Genomic DNA, 25,467 nt, shown 5'->3' with positions numbered 1-25,467 from the left:
TTTTTTTTTTTTTTTTGTACTAGGGATTGAACTCAGGGACCCTTATCCACTGATAAACATTCCCAGCCCTTTTTATTTTTTTATTTTGAGACAGGGTCTCACTAAGTTGCTTAGACCTTGCTAAGTTGCTGAGGCTGGCCTCAAACTTTCAATCCTCCTACCTTAGCCTACACCAAGCCACTGGGATTACAGGTGTGCACACCCAGACCTGGCTACCTCTATTTTTTTATAATACAGTTGGGGAAAATACTCTCAAAAGTCTTGAAAAGCATTTTTAAAAACAATCCTCTAACAGAATGGTAGACTCTAGCATCAGACACTACTTTCAACCCTGGAACCTTCTTCAACTGAAGTTGTGTTGGCTGAAGTATCTTTATTCTCTTCTCTGGGCCTCACTTTCCACAGTGTTGATGTTGGAGTGATGAAATCATCCCCCAGGGGACTGTCCCTATTTTAATGTGATGTGGGCATGTCCTAGGGCAGAGCCTGGGTGGATACTATCATGGAGTGTTCTCTGGGGACCAGGTGGCACCACCCATCCACTGGCCTTTCACTCACCGTTCCACTCCCTGGTTGAGGTCTTCACCGTCAGCACTGACTCTGCTCCATTAAGGTACCTCCTCGTGGTATAAAACCTTTCATATATTTTGATTCCAGCGGAAGTGTTCCAATATACCTCATCGTAGTTACTCACATCGCTGGTGCATTTTATGGAAAAGCTTTGTCCCTCAGAAACAGAAATCAGGTCCGGGGTTATGGTCAGGTTGGCTGAAAGAATGCAAATAGAGAAGACAAAGAAAACCAAACGACAAGCCCAGTGTTTAGTCTTTCTGGTGACATCAAGACACAAGCAAAATTCAAGACAGCGACAGCAATCAGGGACCCTCCTGACTCTATCGGGGTCAGCACGAATCTGTACCTTGCTGCTCCTGGGCTTTACTTGTTTCTAGGCTGTTCCCGGTGGTGCTCTGAACTGTACTCACTTCCATCACATGCCTTAGGTACTCGTGCACTTCCCTTTTGTGGCTGGAATTATCTCCTGATGATCAGCAGGGCAAAAGGTTGCAAACTTAGGGGTGTTGAAGTAACCCAAGCTCCCCTCCAACCTCCTCTGAGACACCTTGAGGGACAAGAAATGACTGGGTTCTTGTAATGACTTCATTTTCTACTCTTTAAAAATACTTTACAAAATAAGATCATGTGGAATCTTAACTTCTGTCTTTCTAGATTTCTCCTTCCTAGACGTGCAAACCCTCAAGGGCGGGCCTTTTGCTTCTGTATTTTTTGTATGTCCAGCATCTAGTTCTGGATCAATACAAAGCCACGGCTTGATAGGCAAAAGAGTGAATTCTGGAACTACATTATCAGTGTGGGAATCATGGCATTTATTGCCCAAATAATCACAATTGGACTGTAAAAGGCAAACTGAGATGTACAGGCACCTTAACATTAGCTATACATAATTATCTAACTAAAATTAAATACTTATATTAACTTAACTATATATTTACTACTCTTTATGAGAAGCTCCAGACTGATTCATGAGAAATTATTCACAGGGAATGTTCATGAGACCATGGCAAACACAAAAGTTATGTGAAAGTCCTACTCTCTCTGCCTCTGCTTCTCTCTCCATTCTCTTAGAGCATCTCATTTACATGATTGCCACTTCAAAATGGTATTGGCTTCAGTCTTCCATAGTGGAACAGCATCATGCCACTGATGCTGACCTCCTTTTCCAAGCAATGTAAAATCTTATTTTTAATCATAGTAAAAAGAAATCAGGGCTTTCCATGATATCCTTTCTAAGCTGGTGTTCAAATGCTCAGATATAGCACCAGAGTTGCTTGGGCAAGGCATACTGGGTCCCTGGCATTGTGTTCCCTGACTGCAGGGACCCAGAGGTGACTTTCTAAGGCTTAGCTGCATCTAAGAGTGGAAAGAAAAGGCATGGAGCCATGAATCTAATTCTTTTGATTCTCAAATGAGATCCAACTGCCAGAATAGTGATTTCCAGCAAAGGTTAAATACATCCTCATGGCCTGCCCCAATTTTACAAATAAGAATGAAATCACAATGAACAACTTGGAGAAGTATTAGGTTTATCTGCACATATTATGGCCCAGAGCATTTCGAGGGTATTTTGGATAGTTTGCAGTTTTCTGAAGTGTAGGTGGTTATGTACTTCCAGTTTTAACTCAAGAGTTGTGCTGATCACGTGGGCCCACATAAGCCTCATCGTGATCCTTGTACCAATGCTAAATTACAGTAGCAGAAAGCATAAATATAGTAAAACAGGTATAACATTCAGCAATCCTTTCTCTGAGTTTTTCAAAAAGGGTCTGATGATGTATCTAAATGGTCCATCTTCATAAGACAGATGGAAAAACATTTTTGCAGTTATGGATAAAATTATACTGCTTTATGATAGGAGGAGAAATGACACTTGAAAGTGTCATTTTAACAAAACAGAATTGAGATATTAAAAATCACTCATTCCCACTTTAAAATATCGACAGACTAATGGATTATTAAAGCTTTCTGTAGCTTGATTTCTAGAATGGGTGAGAGAGAAGAGGAGATGGGGGAGGAAGCTGAGGGAAGAGGGAGAGCCAGGCTGGTGGATCCAAGGAAGGAAGAATGGGGGTTGGGAGGAAGAGGGGAAAAGTCTCAGGGGCAGGGTACACTTATTATGAATTCAATAACAATAGGACCAATCTGATGGCGAAACTACTTCCCAGTCCATTTTCTGCCTTCTCAGTACAATGCAGCTACTTCCTTCCCTACAGCCATTTTCCTATCCCTACCCTTCCCAATTTTAAAAAGATGCCACCTCAATTTCAATGGCAGAGAGGGAAACCTCTTCTACCTCCCATTGTTTGATTTACTCCCACCACAATCCCACTCTAGAGAAAACCCTACTTTCATTGGCCAATGGATATTCCTAGGTGATTGGCAAGTGTAATGGAGTTATGGCTAAAAAATTCTGAGAGAGTTCTTACCCACAGAGGTGAATGTCACGTCTATGTTCTTACTGCCTCTGGCTCCATGTACGCCGATGAACTCACAAGTGTAGATGACTGTTGTTCCAGATGACCCACTTGGGCACTGGGTTCCATTAGCCTTGAGGGTGAATCTGCTGCATTTAGAATCTAGGTTTGTTTCTGTGTTTCCTGCAATGACATACACAATTCTTTTGCTGTCATGACTGGTTGAATTTTTAATTTAGTATCAAAGAGTCAAATCAAAGAAAAGGTTACTATTTAAATTAGATGTTCTTTTAGAATGGAGAGGGGAGAGAGTTTAATGGTTGGGTCTGCAGACTCTGGATCCAGGTAAGTAATAGCAGCAGCTACTTCCCAAGACTGTAAGAATGTTCAATGATACTATGCATACACACACACACACACACACACACACACACACACACACACACAAACACACTTAGTAAGTGCCTGGCTGTAGCCTTTCCCCAACAAAGACCATTAATGGTGGTCACTGGAATGTGAAAAATAAAAAAGAGAAGCAATGTGTTTGGGTATGACTTTAACTGAAAGGAAAAAACACATCAGGTTAATTAGACTACTATTATTTCTGAAGGAACAAATGATTCTGGGACATCTATTCATCTTCTTTGAAAGCACTTTTGTAGCTTGTTCGCTTTTAGCAAAAGCTTTGACATCATGTTTTCTCAGTTACCAGTAGTTTTGTTTGTCACAGTAGCTCCCTTTCCATACCTCCCTTTCCATTCCCAGAAACACCTTCATCCCATCTTCACCCCTTGCCTGGGGTTCTAGGACACTCCAAGGCTAGTTTTTCCCACCACAGTCCCTTCCTTCTTTCTCCTCCCACCATTCATGCTTAAGACATTCTTCCACTACCATCTATCTTTCAAAAATGAAAGAAAAGGAATAAGCTCCTTGATTCGTGCCAAAACAAGTACATGTCTTTTTTTTAAGCACTGGGTAGAGGATCAATGATATTTGAAAAACTTTACTTGACATGCAAGCAAAATTTCTCCCTAGTCCCCAAATGGTTGTTCGAGCCACCCAAGTGATTTCCACCTTCATCCACCATGCAGCTACTTGCATGAATTACTTTCTAGCTTATAGACACGTCTCCCTACTCTCTCTAAGGCTCACCTCTTCACTTATCCTTCGAACAGTCACTTCCTCCAGTTCCTCCTGGACCTTACTGCATCCTTTACTGTTCTTGTCCCTGCATTTTTAATCTTTTCTCTGGTTCCCCCACTTCACCCTTCAGATGTACTCAAGGCTTTGTTTCCTAAAATGGTCTTCCTCAATCCAAAAGCTCCTCTACCCACCAGGGAATTTGCTTCCTCACTGGGTTCCATGATACTTCTATCTTTGCCACCGATTTTTCTACCTGTGCCACTTCCATTTTTTAGCAAATCTTTATAACTGGCCTTTTTCACTCTCTGCTTTACCAAGAGTGTTCCTTTAAGGCCAATGTCAATCTCCTCTTTTCACCCCGGACTGTAGCATGTCATGCTGCCAACTACTGTCTCTCCAATAGGTTTCTCCTGCTTCTCCTCTGTCTTTATCCCTCCTTCTGGGCCTCATTTCCAGGTTCTTTGCCCTTCTATTCCCTTCTTCAGTGCAGATATTCCCAAGGATACTGACCTTTCTGCAAGAGTCCTGATATTCATCTTTCCTCATCTTTTCATGACTCTCTCACTGGGCAATCTCATCTACAGCTATGGCTCCTATTTATTTATTTTTTTTATTTTTTGGGGGGGGGACGGGGGAGGGGTACTAGGAATTGGACTCAGGGGCACTCGACCACGGAGCCTCATCCCTATCTCTATTTTGTATTTTCTTAGAGACAGGGTCTCCCTGAGTTGCAAGTGCCTCGATGTTGCTGAGGCTGGTTTTGAACTTGCAATTCTCCTGCCTCAGCCTCCCAAGCCACTAGGATTACAGGCATGTGCTGCTGTGCCCAGCTGTGGCTCCTATTAAATACTATGCTCAGATGATTTCTCACTCTCTTCTGAGAGAAATACCCATGTTGGAAATTTTAGAAGCAAATGCCCAGGTGTTGATTTGACATCTCAGGTACCTTCAATTCAGCATATGTAATTTATTTATTTTTCCCTAGACAATGCCTGCACGTCTTCCAGTATTTCCTCTTTTTGCCATTGGCAGCTCACCAAATTAAAAATCTTAAAGTCATCTTTAATCACTTGCATTTCCTCACATTGTACTTCTACTCAAACATAAAAAAACAATCTTTTAGATTATGCTTTTGAAACATTTTATAGTCAATCCACAGCCACCTGCTCAGGCTCCAGTATTTGTTGTTTGCACTTGACATATTATTGTAGCTGGGCCTCTGTATTTAGAATTTGTCCCTTGAACCTATAGGTTACATTACATAGATATTTATTTTTATAAAGTTCACTTCAGATTATCTGACTATCTTCCTTTTACCTTTAAAATCTTTCCAATGTGTATAGAAAAAATAAAATCTGCTTAGTGTGATATATGGCATTTATTCTCAGTATAATTTGAATATGCCTCTCCCCTTTTGATCTTGTTCTACATCCCTCTTGTAGAATCTAGGTCACATCCTGGACCTTTGACATGCCCTGCAGGTTCACACCTCTATGCCTGTGTTCATCCTGAAGTCATCTTCCCTCCTCCTCTCCACTGACTCTTTATGGTTCCATATTTTTTATTGGTGCATTGTATTGACTTTTACTCATTCTTAAAGATCCACTCTTTTCACCAAACTAGCACACAAGGGAATAAGCTATGCATCTTGGAGTATATAAAGAAACATACTAAAATAATGGTAATGTGCAGTGGATAGGCTCCATAGGAAACAACTCAGTATATTACATAGATTAAAGGGAGGTATTCTTTAGTTGAGAGACTAAGAATGACGTCAGAAAGAATCAAGATTTATTTTAGGCCTTGAAAGACAATTAGAGATTAACAGACAGAAATGGGACTCATGAGCCTGATGTGGGTTGGATATGTGGTGTGTTTGAATCAGTACTGATTCTAGCGTTTCAATAAGCTGCTTCCAGGGCTGGAGCTGGGTTTAGGATAATCAGCTATGTGAGATCCAAGTCTCCATTCCTTTTTAACCAGAGCAGTTCCATTCTGGTCTGCTGTACACATCAGATATGCTCTCACCTTGGGGCAATTCTGGTTTTCTGAAGGACATTTGGCAATGTTTAAAGACATGTATTGTTCTTGCATCTGTGTGCTACTGACAGTAGTGAGTAGACACCAAGGATGCTATTGAACATCCTACAGGACAGTCCTCACCAAGAATTATCTAGTCTAGAATGTCAATAGTGCCAAGGTTAATAAGCCTTCTGTTGGACAATAATAGAAGATCTTGCTTGGAGAGAGGATTATTTAGTCAAATAAGAAAATGGAGATAAGTAAACACAAAGCAGAAGCACACAGGTCTTAACCAGCGAACAACAGTCATCTCTTGTAGGGAGAGAGTGAACATAAGGCTCCAAAGAGATGGTAAACTCACAAACAAAGTGGAACCCCTGTATTGTCACCATGCACACAGTGCTCCTTGTGATACCCTTGGCTGTGCAAGTCCAGGTCCGCGTGGAAGGTACAGAATGCAGCTAATAGGTTGGTGCTTTGCTTTCTGCAGAAGGGGTGATTTGTAATTCCAAGATTTCTGCTCAGGATTATATAATACCCCAGACCCTCACCTATAAAATGGTGATAATGGTGGCTACCTTGGGATGGGGAGGAGGGGGGAGAAAGAGAAACACACAGAGTTGAATGCATTGAATCTGCCACAGTAACTTTTATGATAATGACAATGCCCTTAAAGAACATCCCTACCCTTTTCCTGAGTGCAATGGGAGAACATCATTGAATTCATTGAATGTTATTCCTCTCAAAGTTAGAAATTGCCCCATTGATCTGAGTGCAATGGCACACATCTGTAATTCCAGAGACTCAAGAAGCTGAGGCAGGAGGATCACAAGTTTGAGGCCAGCCTCAGCAATTTAATGAGGCCCTAAGCAACTTAGTGGGACCTTGTCTCAAAGTAAACAGAAAATAAAATTAAAACTAAAAAGGGCTGGGGATGTGGCCCAGTGGTTAAGCACCCCTGGTTCCCATCCCTGGCACCAAAAAAAAAAAAAAAAGAAAGAAAGAAAGAAAGAAAGAAAAAGAAAAAAGAAAAGAAAAGAAGGAAGGAAGGGGAAAAAGAGAAGGAATTCCCTCATGGCTGAGGACTCACTTTCTGCCTTGCCTGTTTCAGAGGGCTTTGAAAATGCAACTGATTCTGAGAGGAGGTTAAATCTTCACTTCCAAATACTTTGGAGTGAAATCTTTTGCTACAGTGCTTCCTACTGACATTGGGGGAATGGGTGCTAAAAGAAGCTGTGGCATTTGGAGAAAGAGACCTGCAGAGAGGGGGCAGCAAGAGGCAAGGAAGAAGGACAAGGTGCCAGAGCAGAGGCTAAATCCATCAGAGCACTCACTGTGTAGGTCCCCTGGCGGCCAGCACTGGGGCAGGAAATTCATTGTTCTGCAGTCTGCTCAGTCCACACTGGGCATTAGGAATGGATGCAGAGGTGGCTGCCAGAGAGAGGTCCCTGAGTATCTGCAGCGCAGACTTCCTGGTTCCTCTGCTAAGGGCGAGGTTTGTCACCTCTCAGAGTTGAAAGCTTTTCAGTCAGTACCACAGGAATTGTGCAAGGTCTTTCTCCCACCCAGCAGTTCCTTCAGGATGCCTACACCTCCTTTTCCTTAAAAAGCAGGGAAGTGACTAATGGTCCCATGTGTTAGTATTTTCAACAGTTAAGAAAGGCCTTTTCCATTCTCCTGTGGTCTTTAAAGTCAAATACAAATGCTGCAGGTGAAATCAGCTTTGCAAAGTAAATGTGCTCTGGAAAATGTGCCTGTAAATGGATCTTTTTGTTCCATTGTCCAATAGCAAAGGCTTTAGAAAATCCAAGCTCACCACATTAATGATTTTCATGGGTAAAGTCACATTTTAGTTGAAAGTTTCTGGAGAGAAGAGCTAGATGTGGTTTTATTGGAATTCCAGGTGGGAAAATCTTCCTTCCAAACTAGCAGACCAGCTCACACAGGTGCTGGATGATTTAGTTGGCCAAGACAAACACTGTTTTTTTTTTGAAACAAAATCTGTGGTGAGTCTTAATCCTTTTCTTTTCATATTATGACAACCTTGGATAAGTCATTTAATCTGAACCTCAATTTCCTTATTTTTATATTGGTGGTAAAAACGCCAGCTTCAAATTTGTGGTCAAGCTTAAATGTGATTAAAAGCGATCACATATATTTTTTAAATGGGTTAATCATAAGCTGTTATACAAAATGAAGTCACCGTTGCTGCTCTTATTTATTATTACCATATTCATCAGTATAAACTGGAGGGTAGGGGCTTCAAGTCCGATCTCAATAAAACAAAAGCAACCATGATTGGAAACTGTCATGAAGTAGTTGAATGACAAACATGTCTGCAGAAAAAGATAAAAAGCTGGACACACAGAGAAAAGATTGAAGTATATAACTTAATACCAAGAGGATAGACAGAAACAGGAAGTTCCAAGTTGTACCTCAAATGAAAAGCCAACTACCTCCTCCTTAGCTCTTTGCTGAAGGTGAAAAAGAAAGCAAGGAGGGACAAGCTTTTTTTGTGGGCTGGAAATGCTGTGGACCTCAGCCATCAGGATCACTCTCTCTTGGGTCTTCTGTTGCTGAAAATTCATCTGTAACCCAAGCATGACACTCATTGTCTGCATTTTTGGAGTTTTGTTTTAAAGGGCTCAGATGAAGCTGATACCAAACCTAGTGCTTTTTCATAGTTTGAAGATCAAAAATGAAAAAGAGGACAGGCATCTGATATTCCCCCCACTTCCTATCCCATCTCTCATCTTTTACATGACCAAGAAGCAAGCAAAGGCTATTTTCCAAAGAACATCTTATTAAACATTCTTACCTAGAATGCTTATTTTTCCTTCCTGCTTCCATTCTACTGTGCTCCAATTTACGTTACTCTCACTGCAACAGTTCAAAGACACAGGATTGTTGTCGCACATCACCTTCATTTCTTTTTTTGCCAAAATTCGGATGGGTAGCACATCTATTTTTTTTTTAGCCTCATACTCGAAAATATCCAATATCAGTTTGCAAAGATATTCACCTGCACAGAATATACAAAATCATTTATTATTACCCCACATATGTATTGCCTTAGATGAATGATAGTCTTGTCTCATGCAACATGGCATTACATCAGGAGGCCTCATTTTCAAAGCACCTGAGACTTGGTTTAAATGCTCCTTAAGAAATATTTGGGAAATGCTGAGGATCAACGCAGAGATTTCTGATGCCACAGGTACAGAGTAGAGAGTTGTTCTGATTGTAGCAGTCTCATGGATTTTGCTAGTAAGGGATAAGACTGAAAACGGGAGGGAAAAATTTTTGGAAAGCTTTGGAGACTTAGAAGATAGAAAATTTTGACATCTTATTTAACCCTCTGGGAAAATCAGAATTGGCCAAGATGTGATATACCCCATGTGTCAACAGCCTACCTTTTAATGCAGAGAAATAGAGGTGACTTGTTGATATCTGGATTAAAATGAAGAATTAAGACTTACACTCCTATGGCTGCTGGGGGCCGGGGAGACAGGATGGTGGGGACAGGCCAAAGGGACAGATTACTGCAGAGGACAGGAAAATCTGTGGCTGGGGGTGATAGATGATGGGGGTTCACTATCTTGATTCTGATGATGGTTTCACAGGTGTACATAGGTCAAAACTTAAAGAACTTTAAATACGTGCAGTTTATTCCACATCAATTCTACCTTAATTAAGCTACTTTAATTTTTTTTAGAATTTAATTGAAAACTCAAAGAATAAGAACATTCTGCATAGTAAAAAATATAATAACAATACATTCATTAATTTAGAAAATAATTTAAGATCACAGGATAAATTTTCAATTTTGAAGTATTGAGCCTGAATACTTCCTTTTGAAGAGAGCAGCACTGCTAACACAACATAGGGTTTGTTCCTTTAAGAGCATTCTGTTCCTTTCCTCAAACAAAACACTGAGGAAGACTCACCCGCATCACCCTGAGTGATGTTGTGGATGGTGAGGCGTGATACTGAGGTTATGTTGTTGGGCATCGAGGTGTAAATGGAGAATCTGCTGTTGTTCTGGATGTGTCTTTCTCCCCGGTACCAAGACACATTGGAGGACAAAACTTCATTTTCACATTCCAGGGTTACTGTGTCCCCTTCAAAGATGATTTCTGGTACGACAGTGAACTTAGTTTCATCTGGAAATTCAAAGAAAAGGTGTTAGGATCCTAGAGCAAATAAATTTAATGGAATCCAGGTGCCACCCCTGCTGGGGAGTTTTAAGAGGTCTCCTGAGCACCTGGATGCTGCTCAGGGTGGGGCCACATGGCTCCTCACTCCTCTCCCCAAACTGCCTCCAAGACCCACAGAGCTATAGCCTGCTAAGTACTAGGGGCAGAGCTTCTAGTTTGGGGCCTATGTAACATGTGTCATAAGGTCACTCAGGAGTTCCTAATGGTAGTAATGGGATCCCAAAGCTATTTTCAATATTTCAAAAATCTGGTAGAAAATAATGCATTTATTTATGAAAAAGTCATCCAAGCTGATAAGCATGGGATTTCTTTGCTACTGACTGGAATAATATCAACTGCTTCTCACCAATTACTCATATCTTGTGCCCACTGAAAGCTCTAAGTGTATAATGAGCTACAAATGGGAAGATAAATTTGTTATTGATAATAAGTAAAACCTTCCTGGGAACAAAGAAGTTTTTCAAGGTATGATCCCCATGGACCCTTAAGTATGAGAATTTAGTAGTTAGACAGGTGTGGATTTGGATTTGGGTTTTGTTCCACGTGCAGCTGTGTGGACCTGGGGAACCTGCTTAGCCTCACCCAACCTCAAGTCTGTTTTCTGGAAAATGAGAACAAGTGAGAGTCACTTTGGGAGGGGACTTGGGAAACCAGTAGCTATTATTACTGTGATGACAGTAAGTTCCAGAGAATCACTGCATTGTCATTATACAGATAAAAACATCATGTTGGTTATCTTTGTATCCATTTTTGTGGATGCCCTTTCCTTATATGACATGACTTATATGTGTTGAGAAAACCAGAGGAGTGGGGCTTGAAGCCCAGGAAAGATCCTCTATAGGTCATAAATATGGGAATTAGTCACCATAAAATTAATTTGGGGTAGTATGATGTTCTAGTCAAAATATTAGTATCTTACCACTTCTTTAAGACCACTGGTTAAAATAAGATTTCTTTTTTAAAATCTCATTTAACTATTGGGAAGCAAAACCATCTGTGAGTATTTAATGTAGTGCACTAGCTTTGAAGTCATACAAACTTGAGGTACTGGCTATGTGTCCTTGGGTGAGTCATTCACCCTCCATCGACCTCCAGTTCCTCATCTGTAAATGGGAATAATGACATCTATCTCACAGGACGTGTGAATGTGAAATAGAAGTAACTACTCTGGAATTAATACAAAAAGATGTGGTAAATGTCCCTGTTTTCATTACGTTTATGGTTAATAAGTAAAATTCATGGAAATTCCAATATTATATGGTTAAATGGAATTTAATATAAATTTAGCAGGAATAATTAAGAACAAGTGTGCTGTTGTTTAATAAAGTATCACCAGAGGATTAATGTACGACAAAGTAAATGGATCTATTCTAAAGCCTGCCATGTACCTTTTGCATCTTGTGAAGATGGATTTAAAACTAAGTTCCTGATACCAACTCATTCATTCAACATTCTTCTTTCTTGCCGTCTTTCTCTCCTACTCATGCCCACATCATCATCATCAGAAGAAGAAGAAGAAGAATAGGAGGAGGAGGAGGAGGGAGAGGAAAGAGGGGAGGGCGAAGAGGGAGGGGGAGGGGAAAGGGGGAGGGGGAGGAGAAATTTTTCATCCAGTAACATGAGTTTTGGGATGTCTGTGTTCCGGATTAACACTACCTACACTGTGGAGAGGAGGAGGGCATCTGAGTTCCCTGTGGAATTGAGTGTGCTACCAGTTCATGTTTATTGCTCTAGGCTCTGCATATCACAGAATCTGGCTCTGGTCTTTGAGGGAGGACAGAGATGGATATAGACTCTGTGTAGGGGTGAGAGGATGTTTAGTGCCATTTTCAATGACTCCATTGCTTTTTGGAAGTTCAAGTCATGGATGCAAATGCACCACATGAACTGGATTATCAGCAGCATGTGCCCAGATGGACAGTGAGTCCAACCACTAAAACCTGGGCACTGATTCATTTATATGGCTGCCTATCCTCCAATGACTGCAATTTTGGGGAAAGAGAAATCACACCTGCAATTTAACTATGCAAAAATCTGCTACTCTCCTGAGCCCTTGGTATGATGAACAAAAGGAACTCTTCAGGGCAGAGAAAGCACATCTGTTTGTTGGCCAGTTGGTGTTAGGGTCAGGGGAGGGTGGTATTGCTGAGACTGCATCTATGTGAGCCAGATTTTCAGGCCACTTATTCTCTTTTCTTTAATTTTCTGATTTTTATTTATGTTTTACTGTCATATTTAGTCTGAATTTTCATTTTCGCTATTTATCTTATATTACATTCTAACATTATACATATTTCTCATACTTTCCTTAGCTAGTTTTATCACTTAGAACATTTTATGTTAAAAAATGATGTAATGTTTGAAAGTATGTGCAGAGAACATAAACATAGGATATAAACTTTCTGTGAAGCTGACCTGACTCCTGACCAAGGGGCCTTTTCCTTTGTTTGTGCCTACACCATCCTCTCAGTATCCACCCCTATACTAGATTCCGAAGAGCTATTGCCTTTGCTCCAGACTGCAGACCTGAGTTATGCAGAACATCTGCTGGCCGACTCCTATGTTCATCTTGCTCTCCTGGGTTCACTTACTAGCTACCAACTAACAATAGGTTTGTGTCCTTCAGACACACCACAGCCCAACTTTGAACCCCATTTGTAAAGTGGGGAGAACATCTAAAACAAAACAAACAAACAAAAAACAATTTACCACCACATGATGTAAAGCAGTGGCTCTCAAACTTCTTGCTACATTAGAAGGCTTCTTTCAGAAGGCTTTTTCTTGAAATAGATGGCCCTGTTGGAAGTTCCCTGCTCCCCTCTCCCTTATATCCCAATGCAGTGACACAAGCCAAGTTGAGAAGCATTGATCAGAGAGGGGGAGATGGCACATAATCCTATGTGCCAGGAACCAGAAAGTCTTTCTCCACAGAATATATCATAATGATTTTCAAGGTTTAAGCATAACCATCAACACCATTACCATCTAGATAGAATCTACAGATGGGAAAATGTAGCAAGGTTTCACTTACTACTAGGCACCCCTTGAAAGGAACTGTAGTCCATTTTGTAGGTCTGATTAAGAGTCTGCATGACTTGCTCGTTGGCTTTCTGAATCAATCCAGATGGTGGTGTTTTACTCTGGATTTCATATGACACACTCACACTGCCCTTGCTGAATAGAGACACTTAGTTTAGTAAAGCAGCAATTCACCTGGAAGAATCTAGATGTTTGTGATTTATTTGCATGGGAAAACAAATAGCAGGAACCACCTGGGGGCTATTATGCTCAGGAAATCACCAAAAGAAACCTATCTTCAAACTCTGGATGAAAACCCTAGGCAGAGCTTGCATACCTAAAAGTCTGCAAACAGGTAAGACAGGTGAAAAAACTTGCAGGTGGGAATTAATGAACAGAGTCCCACCCCCTGGTCATGGGAGCCAGCCACCAAGCAAAACCTGCTGATGGCTGTCACTCAGGGAGTTTGGCCTTACCAGATACATGGAATGTTAATGAAGCCCAAACCCTGGATGTTCCCATACAGATTCCTGACTTTTTAAGATTTGCAACTAAGTCCTAAAAATAGTGTGAAAATCTACTCAAGGCTACTGGGTACCCAACTCCAAGAGGAACAAGCATGCAACTCTGCGGTCCTGACCGGCTGGCAAGAATTTTCTTGCATAAAGGCATTGGTATATAACATTATTTTATTTTTAAATTTCTAAACTCTCTAGACTGAAAATTTATCTCTTTGCAAAATGCTTGCACACATAAAGTGGCCACATCTTTTTCTGTCCTTACTTTTATATAGGTGTATCTGTAAGGGGTGAGTACTCTTCTCAGTGTCTCCTTTCCCTTTTAACCCCTACAATCTGGCTTTTGTCTTCATGTCTAACAAACCGTTCTTGCTAAGCATTCCACATGATGCCCACTAATGGTTTTCTTTCCTCCTTCACTGACATGCTGATCTCTGCCATCAAATAGAAATGAACAAATTATAGCACTCTTACGTGAACTCTGTCACAGTCACCGATTTGAAGCCTGGTAAAATTCTGTAACCCTCCTGGAACTGGAAAATAAGGCAAGATGAATATCATGTTTTAGAGGCTGATGTGAGATACAAAAGATTTCAAATCGAGTAGAAAGCCCATGTTGCTTATCACCCTGGGTAAAATTTTCTTCTTTATATTTTGGTATTAGTGTATCCTTAAGAAAGCATTTACTGACCACCTATGTCAGTCTGGGTTCTTGGAAAAGTAGACACAAGATTAAATGTGAAAAAAAATTGCTCAGACAGATGCCCAGGAAAGAAAATTATGGGGAGTGGGGAAGGCAGGGAGAGCCATTGGGTCCTATGTGGAAGAGATAAGGAAGGTTAAATAAAACCATCCTAGGCTGAGCCAGGGAAGTCCAAATAAGTCCTTCTAAGGAGTCTCCGTATCTGACACAGGTCACTGAGCTCATTCATCATTAAGAAGAAGCAAATGCCATCAAGGGTACCAGAGAGAGCACTTGGGATTCAACCACATCCCCATGCAGCTGAAGGTCCAGGAGGGACCTATGGGAGACCACCTCAGTACCTGTTCCTCATTTGATGATATTGCTACACTGGTTGAGCTCATATAGCTTTTGATGATGTTTTTATCCCATGTTGTTCCTCTAAACACCAACCCCACAGGAGATTCTATTTGACCAAATTAAATTTACAGGCAGCTACCATATACAAAGAAGTTACATGGTAGGAATGTAGGGTACCTGTGTGGATGAGATCCAGAGGTTCACATGTAACCCTCACTTTGGTATATGAGAAGAGGGCTTCCTTCTATGTAGAATTATGACATGCCAGATATGCAAATCAGAGGTCCAAGCGTTCTTCTGGGTAAGCACTCCATCATGGCACCCAGGGAAAATGACAATATTTATATGGCCCCCTGGGTGAGGCAAGAGACTGCTTCAGGCCCCAAGCAGGGATTTGGCTGCCCTGAGAGTGATGGAAAGTCATTACCTCAGGCCACCTGAATAATCTGCACTACACCGGTTGGGAAGCTGTTTCAAGTGAGTTTAACTCAGAAATAGCATTAAGGTTTTACAGTTGATCTAGTGCAAAGCACTTTAGAAGAGCATCTGGCAGTGGATTAGCATTCACGGGATATATCCTTTTTTACAAGATTAAATTTAAATTGTCTTTTTGTATGAGTGTCTAATGACCTGTAGCATAGAGAAGCTTGAAGCAGTTTGAGCTTGGTCTGAGGTTGGTCTGCTCACCAGATGTTAGGATTCTTATACATGTGGTGTGTGAAGAATAGAAATGAAACAATTGATGTTTCTAGACCAGGGCCTCTGAATAGATTTTAGTGAATCAATGCCACCAAAGCTTATCTGAATCACATCCACCCTGAGAAGAAGTTCTCTACTTATAGGTTAAGCTGATTTCTTGACCACAATGTCCACCTGAACACTGATTCAAATACTTTTTAATTCACCATCCAAGATGGATATGAAATACTTCTAATTCATATCATAGATTACTGTCTACTATGAATAAAATGAACTCAGTTCTACACACACACTTTGTTGGTTTAAGAATTTCCTGGGGCCAAAACGTACCGCTCTTTCCAGGTCGGTCTTGTAGGACCTATAGAGGGCAGAGGATGTATTCTTAAGGTCTTCTGGAAATTCCACATTTAGTCTGACCTTCATTCTCAGGATAACATCTGCTGAACAACACAGAGCAATACTTGAAAATCTCATGTTGATGTTTGAATACAGAGAAACATCTGCCTCAGCTGAAGTTGAATCACTCAAACAATACTTATGAGAAGGTACTTACCTCCCTGGAGCTGACAGAAAGGTCCCTTTGAAGGAAGTCCTCTAAGGCAACTGCAACGGTGCCCTGGGAGAGAGCTGCCTTGCTCTTGACAAGTGGGACTGTGGAGGCACCTTTCCTGAGGCCACCCATAGCCTGTCTCGCAGGAGCACCAGATCTCATTTCCAGTAGGCCTGCATACTAACATCAACAAGAAGGGGGAGGACAGAGAAGGTAGTCACCACATTTGCCATTTATAGACTGCAAGTATCCGTACTTGTAGGAAATCCTAACTTGACTTCACATTGCTCTTCTGGGAAATTCCATAGGATTGCACAAGTTCCTAAACGCACATATCCCCCACAATGCCATCTGGCATGGCCATCAGAAAGATGGTGCTGAAATTATTGAGTGACTGTCGAGTGACTGATGACTGTAGAGTCATCTTCTGGTGGGTCTTGCCTAATAGAAAATGACCATCAGATGTCTATGATGATAAACAGATTCCAGGACATAGTCGGTGGGAGCCAGCCTCCAAGGAGGCCCCTGCCCACCCCTTTGGGTAGTCACACTCTTTTCCAGTGCTCTCTTCTACTGTACAAGGGTGGCCCTATGTGACCAATGGAATATGGTAGAAATGATGGTATGGAGCTTCTGAAATTAGGATATTAAAGACTCCAGATTTCCTCTGGCTTGTTCCTCTCTGTTTCTCTCTCTCCATTTCCCTGGGGGAAGTTGGCCACCATGGCATGAAGACATGTCATGAAGAGGTCCATGTCGTAAGGAACTGAGATCTTTAGCTGACAGGTAGCAAGGAACTACAGGCTGCCAGCAACCACATGAGTGAGCTTGGAAGTGGATTTTCTAGTTCCAGATGACTTCAACTCTAACTGACAGCTCAATTACAACCTCATGAGAGACCTTGAATCAGAAGCATCCAACTAAGCTGCTCCCAGATTTCTGTCAGAAACTTCAAGATAAATAGTTCTGTTGGTTTACAATGCTAAGGTTTAGGGTAACTTGTTATGCAGCAGCAGATAACAGATATAGAAGGCAAATAAATTTGAGCCTTTTACATTCAAGTGTGAACAGGGCAAATGGACTCTGATCTCAGCGGGAACATCAAAAATGCTGTGAAAACAGAGTGCTTTTAAGTCGGTTTTTAAAGCTGGTCCAAAGTCCTCTCATTGGAAGCTGTCCATTCTGCAAAGGATAACCTGGCCAAATCCTATGCAAATGAAAGCTATCAAATAGTCATTTCTGAAATAGGAAGGACAGGCAAGTTCCAATTATTCCTTGAACACGACACAATCCTGTCTCCCAGCAGTAGGTTGGAGTTGGCAGAAGTGTTAGGTACAGAAGAAATTATATGTGGGTGGCAGGCAATGGATGGGGGTAATTTGAAGAGAACCAAAAAGAATCTCTTTGTCAAAATCTCTTGTTGTCCTGAAATTTCACTGCTAAAGTGTTGTTTCTTATTTTGGGGAAGAAAAGGGATGAGAAGAAATACTTGAAAGACTTTAGACACCTGTATACAATGCAATCATGGTTTTGGGGAATGACAAAGCTGTCATTTCCAAACCAACTACTACTATTCTAGGTGTTGTTTAGTTGCTTTAAACACACTGTATAGCCTTAAACATCCTTAGTTATTCACTATTAATAAAACTGTATTTCTGGAAAGAATCATAAGGAAAGCTGTTATATGGGAAGAGGACAATGGTTCTCAGAAATCAGTAGCAAAGCCCACAAGCCTGACCTGAATCACACACTCTCCCCATTCCCTTTGAGGTGAACTCTCCTTGGCTGTTCTCTGCTGGTCCTGAGGTTCATGATTCTCAGGCTGTTTCTGCTCTGTTGAACCATGGTTGTTTTTTGTTTTTTTGTTTTTTTGTACTGGGGATTGAACTCAGCAGCATATAACCACTGAGCCACATCCTCAGCCCTATTTTGTATTTTATTTAGAGACAAGGTCCCACTGAGTTTCTTAGCATTCGCTTTTGCTGAAGCTGGCTTTGAACTTGGCAGTCCTCCTGTCTCAGCCTCCCAAGTCAGTGGGATTATAGGCATGCGTCACCGTCACCGTGCCTAGCTGAAGCATGTTTGTTTGTTTGTTTGTTTGTTTGTTTTGGCAGATCTCCTTCACAGTTAGATGTCAGAAAGAATTCACTCTTTAATGTGTGCATGACCAGTCTTTCTGGAAGGACAGATTACACTTTCCAAGGGCAATTGCATTTTAAAAGGGAAACTTATTAATTCAAGTTTCCAAAATTGTTTAAATTATAAAGTCCTTTGAAGTCACATCAGCTCTAATAGAAGAAAAGAAACATGAGACAGTTTGCTCATATGTTTATAATGAGCACATGTGATATGAACTAACCTACTGACCAAGTGTCCATGATCACAAGGTATTTGATTAAAAATCACTTATTTATTGGATATCTACTAGTCTATTTTATTTACAAAATTTGCTTTATAGCACTACAGACACCAAAGGTTTTCATAAAAAGTTGGGAAGAAAAATAAAAGTGTTTAAAAATCTATCCAGTATTTAATTTTTTCCTATAAATAGAAAAAATAATTTCAGAGGCAGAGAATCTGTGTTGAGCAAGAACACAGAGGGGTGTTTCCTATGTATGTCCCAAAGAGTTTTATGAGCTATTCTATAGAGAAAGAACTCTGTGCACAAATTCATTTGGGAAACAAAATAAACTCACCATTGCTGGAGGACCCACATATTGACATCCAATCCAGAAAACCACTAACTCAAGGAAATTAATTCCATGGTAGAATTTGTTGAAACATGGTATTCAAAGGGGCTTTAAGGGAGCTATGTCAGATTCCATTAGCATATACTTAGAATCAAAAATGAAAAAAGAAAGACCTTTATGGGGATTGACATAAAAATGAGAATTGAAAAATAAGAATTTTATTCTTGTCTTCATTTTAGAATAATAAAACCCAACATCTGTTAGTGCTTTCCAGTTTACAGAGCAGTAACATATTTAGGACAATGGGCAGCCTCATCTCATGGCCCCTATGGGACACTAAGTCTCTGGTGATGGTTCCCTGAGACACAAAGGAGATGGCATGACTTTGGAAGTGAGTCAGTAACCAATCCAAGGCCTGAGAGGTTCTGCTTAATTCCTTGCTTCTGATCCAGATATGTGTCTGGCTCCTATTTCCTGACCTATGATTCCAAAAGGAAAGGAATTTGATACTTATTAATATCCTGAACCAGTCCTTGCTATACCCATTGATTCTCCTGGGGCAGAGGGTCCGATAGTTTATCATGAAGGATCTGGTCATATCTTGGAACTTCATGGCAACCATCAGAGAGACTACCAAGCAAACCACTTCAAAGAAGGAAACTCTGGCTGCAGAGTTTACTGATAGGAGTTTATCCTGGGAGGCTGTGAAGTCATAAAATCACACCAGTAGACCTGTTGAGTCATTTCCCTTGCCTACTAAGTATAACATGCCCTAACAATAAGGACCAGTTAGCTTTTCTTCTGATACACCCAACCATCCATTCTAAAGCTTTGGGTATCTTACTCACCAGTTGTCAGCTCTATGCTTAAAATATCAGTAGCTGGGTCAGTGTTGTTTCCTTGAATTGGAAAACTGAGGCTGTTCAAGCGAGCTCTGATAGACTCCACGAAGGATGTGTTTTCAAAACTGATCTCAATATCAACAGTGTACTCTTCCATGGCAGGACTACTTGTGGCAACTGAAATGCAAGCACACAAAGGTTGTGAGGACTTCCCACAGACATGGAGAAAAATCTAGACAGATCAGTTAAAGGTATGTATGGATGTGGGCACATCAGCCCATGAGAATTTCTAATGAACCCACTAAGATAAAAAGATGAGTTTGTCTACTTTCTACTAACTCTGGATCTTGGCGTCCAAGGTCAAGGAGCATTGTGTGGAGAGTGAACCATGACGGGCAAGAATGGAAGCAGGAAGAACCACCAGGGAGACTCTGGCAACAGTTTAGATAATGAGAGTCCCCATCCTGACCTGCTGGAATGAGCCAGTGTGTTTCCCGCACCTTTCAGTGGACATACACACATTCTAAGAGTTGAACCATACATGAAGACCTCTGGGAAAGGTCACCTTGCTAACTTCTTTTGCCTTTAGCCTATGCACACAGAACATCTGCTCTTTGTTCTTCCTTTGTATATCTCCAATGTCCAGAACACAATTGGCAAAAATCTGGCAAATTGGAAAAGTAAAAGAAAAGAGATTTCTAGTTCTTCATTGCTTCCCAGAATTGTCTCCAGGTAGTTGCCTGCTGGCATTCTAAAGGGATCTGTTCCCCAATACACACCCACTCCAGGCTGGACAGACTATGTATACAATGTATAATCTTAGAATAGTTCTTTGTTGGTTTCCTATATTACATCATGTCTCAGTCATTAGTGGTAAGCTTCCCAAGGGCAGGAACTGTTTCCTCCACTTCTCATGACCTTACTCACCAAAAGGGTCTGGAGCTCACCAGCTAATGGGTACACACCCAATCCTTATGAAGTCTGCTTCTCTGAATCTACTCATAGACTCACCTCTCTGTTACCAAGAAAATCTTTGACCCTGTCTTGGCTATAATATATAACTAAACAGAAGCTATGGGCTCAGCTTGTAGTTTATAAAGAAAGTCCAAAGAATAAGACTGTTTCACACACATGCATTGAGAATATTTTAAAACGAGGCGGGGGCAGCAGTAATTACTTGCAAAATTATTACTTTCAGATTTACATCAAAACTGAAAGCATGGTATGTATTTTGCCATAAAATTAAAATTTGATATCTCCTTTCTAAAAGACAACATTTTTTTCCCATAACATTGTAAGATTTGTTTTGAATAGTCTCAGGACTATTGACGTGAAACACTATGAGAAAGTTTATTATGGGAAACTCCAGTTGTTAAATGTTTATTGCAGAAAGCTGCATTATTTGTTCTGCCTTATTTATTCCCTTGGGGTTGTAAACTATGTTTATCCTAGGAGGTTGGTTTTACCCATTGACTTTGTTTAGTATTATTTCCTTGGGCATCACTGAAATCTCTGTAATTAACTCAAACTATAGAAAAGGTCTGTGCAGATAGATGTTGTAGGAATGCATTTTATGATATATTTGTATACTTATAAAGATGGATTATACATTTTAAAGCAATACAGAATCTCAGTCTGTTGGGATACTACAGTATTGCCTCCAATTTCCTGTTTTCTTCTGGATGTTCAAATGGTTCTGTAATGAAAGTAAGCTTCCTGGAAGAACTGCTAATCATAATTTGTGAGTTTAACCCTGGTCACATTATGTTGCCCACTGGGAACATCTGCAAGGAGGGAGGCTGCCTGATATTTACAAAGCTTGCCTTGGAGCACATTCTTTTTCCTAAAAAGTAATGCAGTGATGTTTATCCCTCGCTAGCTTCAGGATCCTCTTTGCTGAAGCCTGTCCTTCTGTGAGTATAAACAGGATTTCCTGGACAGTGGCTGTTTGGGATGGGTGGGGTCAGTAACAATTCCTTATCACACTCTTCATCATCTATCTACATGGCTGCATCGCAGAGTTGAATCTCAGCACATTATCAATTCCTGGGTCCTGTGCAGCCCTCTTGTGCCTGAAGGGAGCTAGTACCTACTTATCTTTTCCATCACCCAATGATACTGGACAAATCAAAGGCAATGACAATAACAGTAACAATTACAATAGAAGGTGCCATCTGTTTATCACCCAGCAGTCTCTGGGGCCACAAGGACAGTGTGCATCTACTTCCATGTTGCAGGTTCACAGAGTTGAAGGCACAGGATAGTGAGTGGGAGAATGAAATTCACAAGTACAATTTTCTGAATCCTAAGCCCGTTTTCTTTCAATCAAAACCTACCACAACTCTAATGAAGAAGATAACAAACATAATCGTTGTATAAAGTTCAAAGTAGTATAAAAATATAATGTATCATTGTTAAATATATCCTTAAAGGAAATTAAGAATTCCTAAAGTAAGTTATTAAATAAAATCAAGCTCAAAATGAAAAACTATAAATGGATGAACCATGAAAAATTTTGTTCATGTTTTTTCACCATAATAAATCTAGAAATCCACAGTCAGAAGAAAAGCATCATGACCCACTGTTATCAATGCACGTGGATTATCAGTAAGTCTTGCCAGGTTTATTTATTTTTTCCTTGATTTATTGATTTATATGTAGTTATCCTACTTCTTGGGTGTCCATTTCCTGGCAATGTGCTAGGTGCTGGGAGCATTGGGTTAGTCAAAGACGCAAAGTCCTGACTTGATGAATCTCTCATTCTTATGCTGGGGCCAATGATTAAGTTTGCATTCTTACATCAGGCAGCTCTGTAGGAGAAAAATAAGGAAGAACAAACAGACAGAATGACAGGGATCATGGGGTGGGGAGTTAATTTTTGTAGCATGATCAGTAAAGACCTTCCTAAAGTGGTAAACTTTGAACACAGACTCGAAGTGAGCGGTGAACCTGAAAGCCATTGGGAGAACATCACTCTCAGGAGGGCAAAGGAGCAGGAAAGTCCTGAGTGGCAACCCTCTAGGCTCATCTGAGGGCTAAAGAAGACATGCTTCCTCTTTGGGTCATTCCTTCTTATCACCTTTAGACCTTAGAACAGCATCAAGGACCCAGGAGGACCACCTGTATGTGTAGGAGGTAGCCCCAATGCTCAGGGGTCAGCATGCCCCATGTGGGAGGGGGTCAGCAGCACACTGTCTCAGTCCCCTCAAACAGGCCCAGAAACTCAGGTTAGAAATGCCAGCCCCTGCTTTCCTATGCTCTTTCAACCCAGGAACTTCCAAGCCTGGAAAAGTGATGCTCCTTGTCCTGTTCCAGGCTGCAAAGGACCCAGGAAGGACAGAGAACAGCTCCCCCACTTCTGCCTGTGTATGTTAGGTGCCCTCCACCCTCCTCTGCTGCTGCTGACAGTTTAGTGTGTGTGTGTGTGTGTGTGTGTGTGTGTGTGTGTGTGTGTGTTTTCCCTCAGTCTCCTTTGCCCCCTGTGTTGTTTGTCTGACTTTTTCTGGCTCACCAATGCCCTTCAGTGGAAGGCAGCCAATCCCAGGGGTCAGCAGCCACAGACATAGGCGTATCACAAGCCCAGGAGGCACAAACCTACCAGGATTTCCCCTCTCCTTTCCCATAAGTCACTGCCAACCTCACACCACTTATCTTAAAGAGACATTTCTGGAAAATTGGCCACAAAGGGCAACAAGCAGTTCTGTGTCTTAATCACAGCTGTTTAAGCAAACAATACTACTTTTGCCTAGCAACGCTGGTGGGAACAGTGGCTTCTCAGAATCAGAGCCTCAGTAGATGCATAAATTAATCTCCTACCTGCCAATGAAGGAAGCTTGCTGACTTCACCCTAGAGAAAGGAGCTTGGTGACCAAAGGGACAATGCTTCTTTATCCTGATAGAAGGTAGTGATTTGACTGCAGTTGTCTATGTCACACCTTGCCACCAGCAGATACAAAGGATCTATTCTCTTTTGGGTTTTAGAAAGGTTTGTTCACACAAGAAGGAAATGCCAGAATTCCAGTCTATGGTTTACCTAGCAGGTGTGGATGGAGGAGGAGGTTGGCACAGTGCATCATAGAACCCTGGATTGTGAAGTCTGGAGCTGATGATCAAGTCTACCAGCTAGCCATGAACCCCAAACATCCAAGTTAGCCCCACATAAAGTGAGAGGATCAGACCTAGTGGGCTGAGACAGATTTGCAAGGCCTTTTCCCTCTACAAAGCTGCCCTGAGAGTCATGAAATGGGACCGCATCGGCAAGAACCAGAACCACATGTTGAAAACTGTACTTTGACTTGTACTTTGGAGCTTCAGAGAGCAGAATGGAAGGTCTTCTTTCCTGGGCCACTTGTTTAAATTCTGTGAGCTAAACTTTGTTCATCTGTAAGTTCAGGGTAACATTTTCTCAACAGGATGTTGTTAAGGAATTGGAGTCCTACTAACACACAATAAGAGAGGGAAAGAATTGAAATTCATTAGATTAGACAGAAGAATGAAGGGGAGTGGGGATGGGAATCAGAAAGAGTAGAATGAATCAGACAGAACTTTCCTATGTTCATATGTGAATACATGACCAGTGTAATTCCACTTCATGTACGACCACAAGAATGGGAAGTTATAAAACAGTCTTAATATTCAATGTCAAGCTCCAAACCAACACACACACTAGTCAGAGAGCCCAGAGCCTTCCAACTCATTCTACCACCAGAGAACAGAACACCATGTGTTATCACAGGAAAGATGATAGCCACGGAAATCCAAACCCTGTTCCTCAAACTGGGAAATGCTCAGCATTTCCTGGCCCCACATCAAAAAGGGCCAGCAGACCCACACTGCCAGGTCTACTGAAAAGTCAGGATTTCCGTATGGGCAGCTGGTGACCTGATCTTGTAGGGACCTGGTTCTGACTGAAAGGTGAAGAAGTGCCACCCAGCCAGTACAGGCTCTGGGCATCCTGCCCCCCTCAGGCTGGACTCCACTCACCCTTGTCCTCTGTTTCCCATCAGTCAGTCCTTGGGAAGCCAAAGAAAAAACAATGGGGAGTGTCCATACTCATTTCAAATAAAATAGATTTCAAGCCAAAGTTAATCAAAAGGGATGAAGAGGGACACTACATACTTCTCAAGGGAACCATACACCAACAAGACATAACAATCATAAATATATATGCCCCAAACAATGGTGCAGCTATGTTCATCAAACAAACTCTTCTCAAGTTCAAGAGTCTAATAGACCACCATACAATAATCATGGGAGACTTCAACACACCTCTCTCACCACTGGACAGATCTTCCAAACAAAAGTTGAATAAGGAAACTATAGAGCTCAATAACACAATTAATAACCTAGACTTAATTGACATATATAGAATATACCACCCAACATCAAGCAGTTACACTTTTTTCTCAGCAGCACATGGATCCTTCTCAAAAATAGATCATATATTATGTCACAGGGCAACTATTAGACAATATAAAGGAGTAGAGATAATACCATGCATATTATCTGATCATAATGGAATGAAATTGAAAATCAACAATAAAAGAAGTAAGGAAAAATCATGCATCACTTGGAGAATGAACAATAGGTTACTGAATGATCAATGGGTTATAGAAGACATCAAGGAGGAAATTAAAAAATTCTTAGAGATAAATGAAAACACAGACACAACATATCGGAATCTATGGGACACATTGAAAGCAGTTCTAAGAGGAAAATTTATTGCTTGGAGTTCAT

The 25,467-nt window shown here is 41.0% G+C and overlaps 1 protein-coding gene across 6 annotated transcripts in view; it reads right to left on the bottom strand.

Annotated features, from left to right (window-relative positions):
- Adgrf5 (adhesion G protein-coupled receptor F5) overlaps nt 1–25,467 on the bottom strand; it is a 91,747-nt gene that overhangs the window by 16,635 nt on the left and 49,645 nt on the right. For 3 of the 6 annotated variants that reach the window (XM_076858613.2, XM_076858616.2, XM_076858614.2), the window contains exons 4-13: nt 19,738–19,908; nt 16,203–16,379; nt 15,980–16,089; nt 14,383–14,441; nt 13,404–13,546; nt 10,103–10,318; nt 8,974–9,177; nt 3,003–3,173; nt 920–1,039; nt 559–768 (exon numbers count right to left, since the gene is read on the bottom strand). In XM_076858613.2, coding sequence (XP_076714728.1) covers nt 559–768; nt 920–1,039; nt 3,003–3,173; nt 8,974–9,177; nt 10,103–10,318; nt 13,404–13,546; nt 14,383–14,441; nt 15,980–16,089; nt 16,203–16,379; nt 19,738–19,908 — 1,581 coding nt within the window. The remainder of the gene's footprint in view (nt 1–558; nt 769–919; nt 1,040–3,002; nt 3,174–8,973; nt 9,178–10,102; nt 10,319–13,403; nt 13,547–14,382; nt 14,442–15,979; nt 16,090–16,202; nt 16,380–19,737; nt 19,909–25,467) is intronic. The other 3 variants (XM_076858615.2, XM_076858617.2, XM_076858619.2) reach the window with 3 other exon arrangements.

The sequence above is a fragment of the Callospermophilus lateralis genome, chromosome 6 (genome assembly GCF_048772815.1).
Source record: "Callospermophilus lateralis isolate mCalLat2 chromosome 6, mCalLat2.hap1, whole genome shotgun sequence".
In the NCBI taxonomy this organism is placed as follows: domain Eukaryota; kingdom Metazoa; phylum Chordata; class Mammalia; order Rodentia; family Sciuridae; genus Callospermophilus; species Callospermophilus lateralis.
Note: the sequence above shows the minus strand (reverse complement) of the source record. Positions and strands in the feature narration are given on the sequence as shown.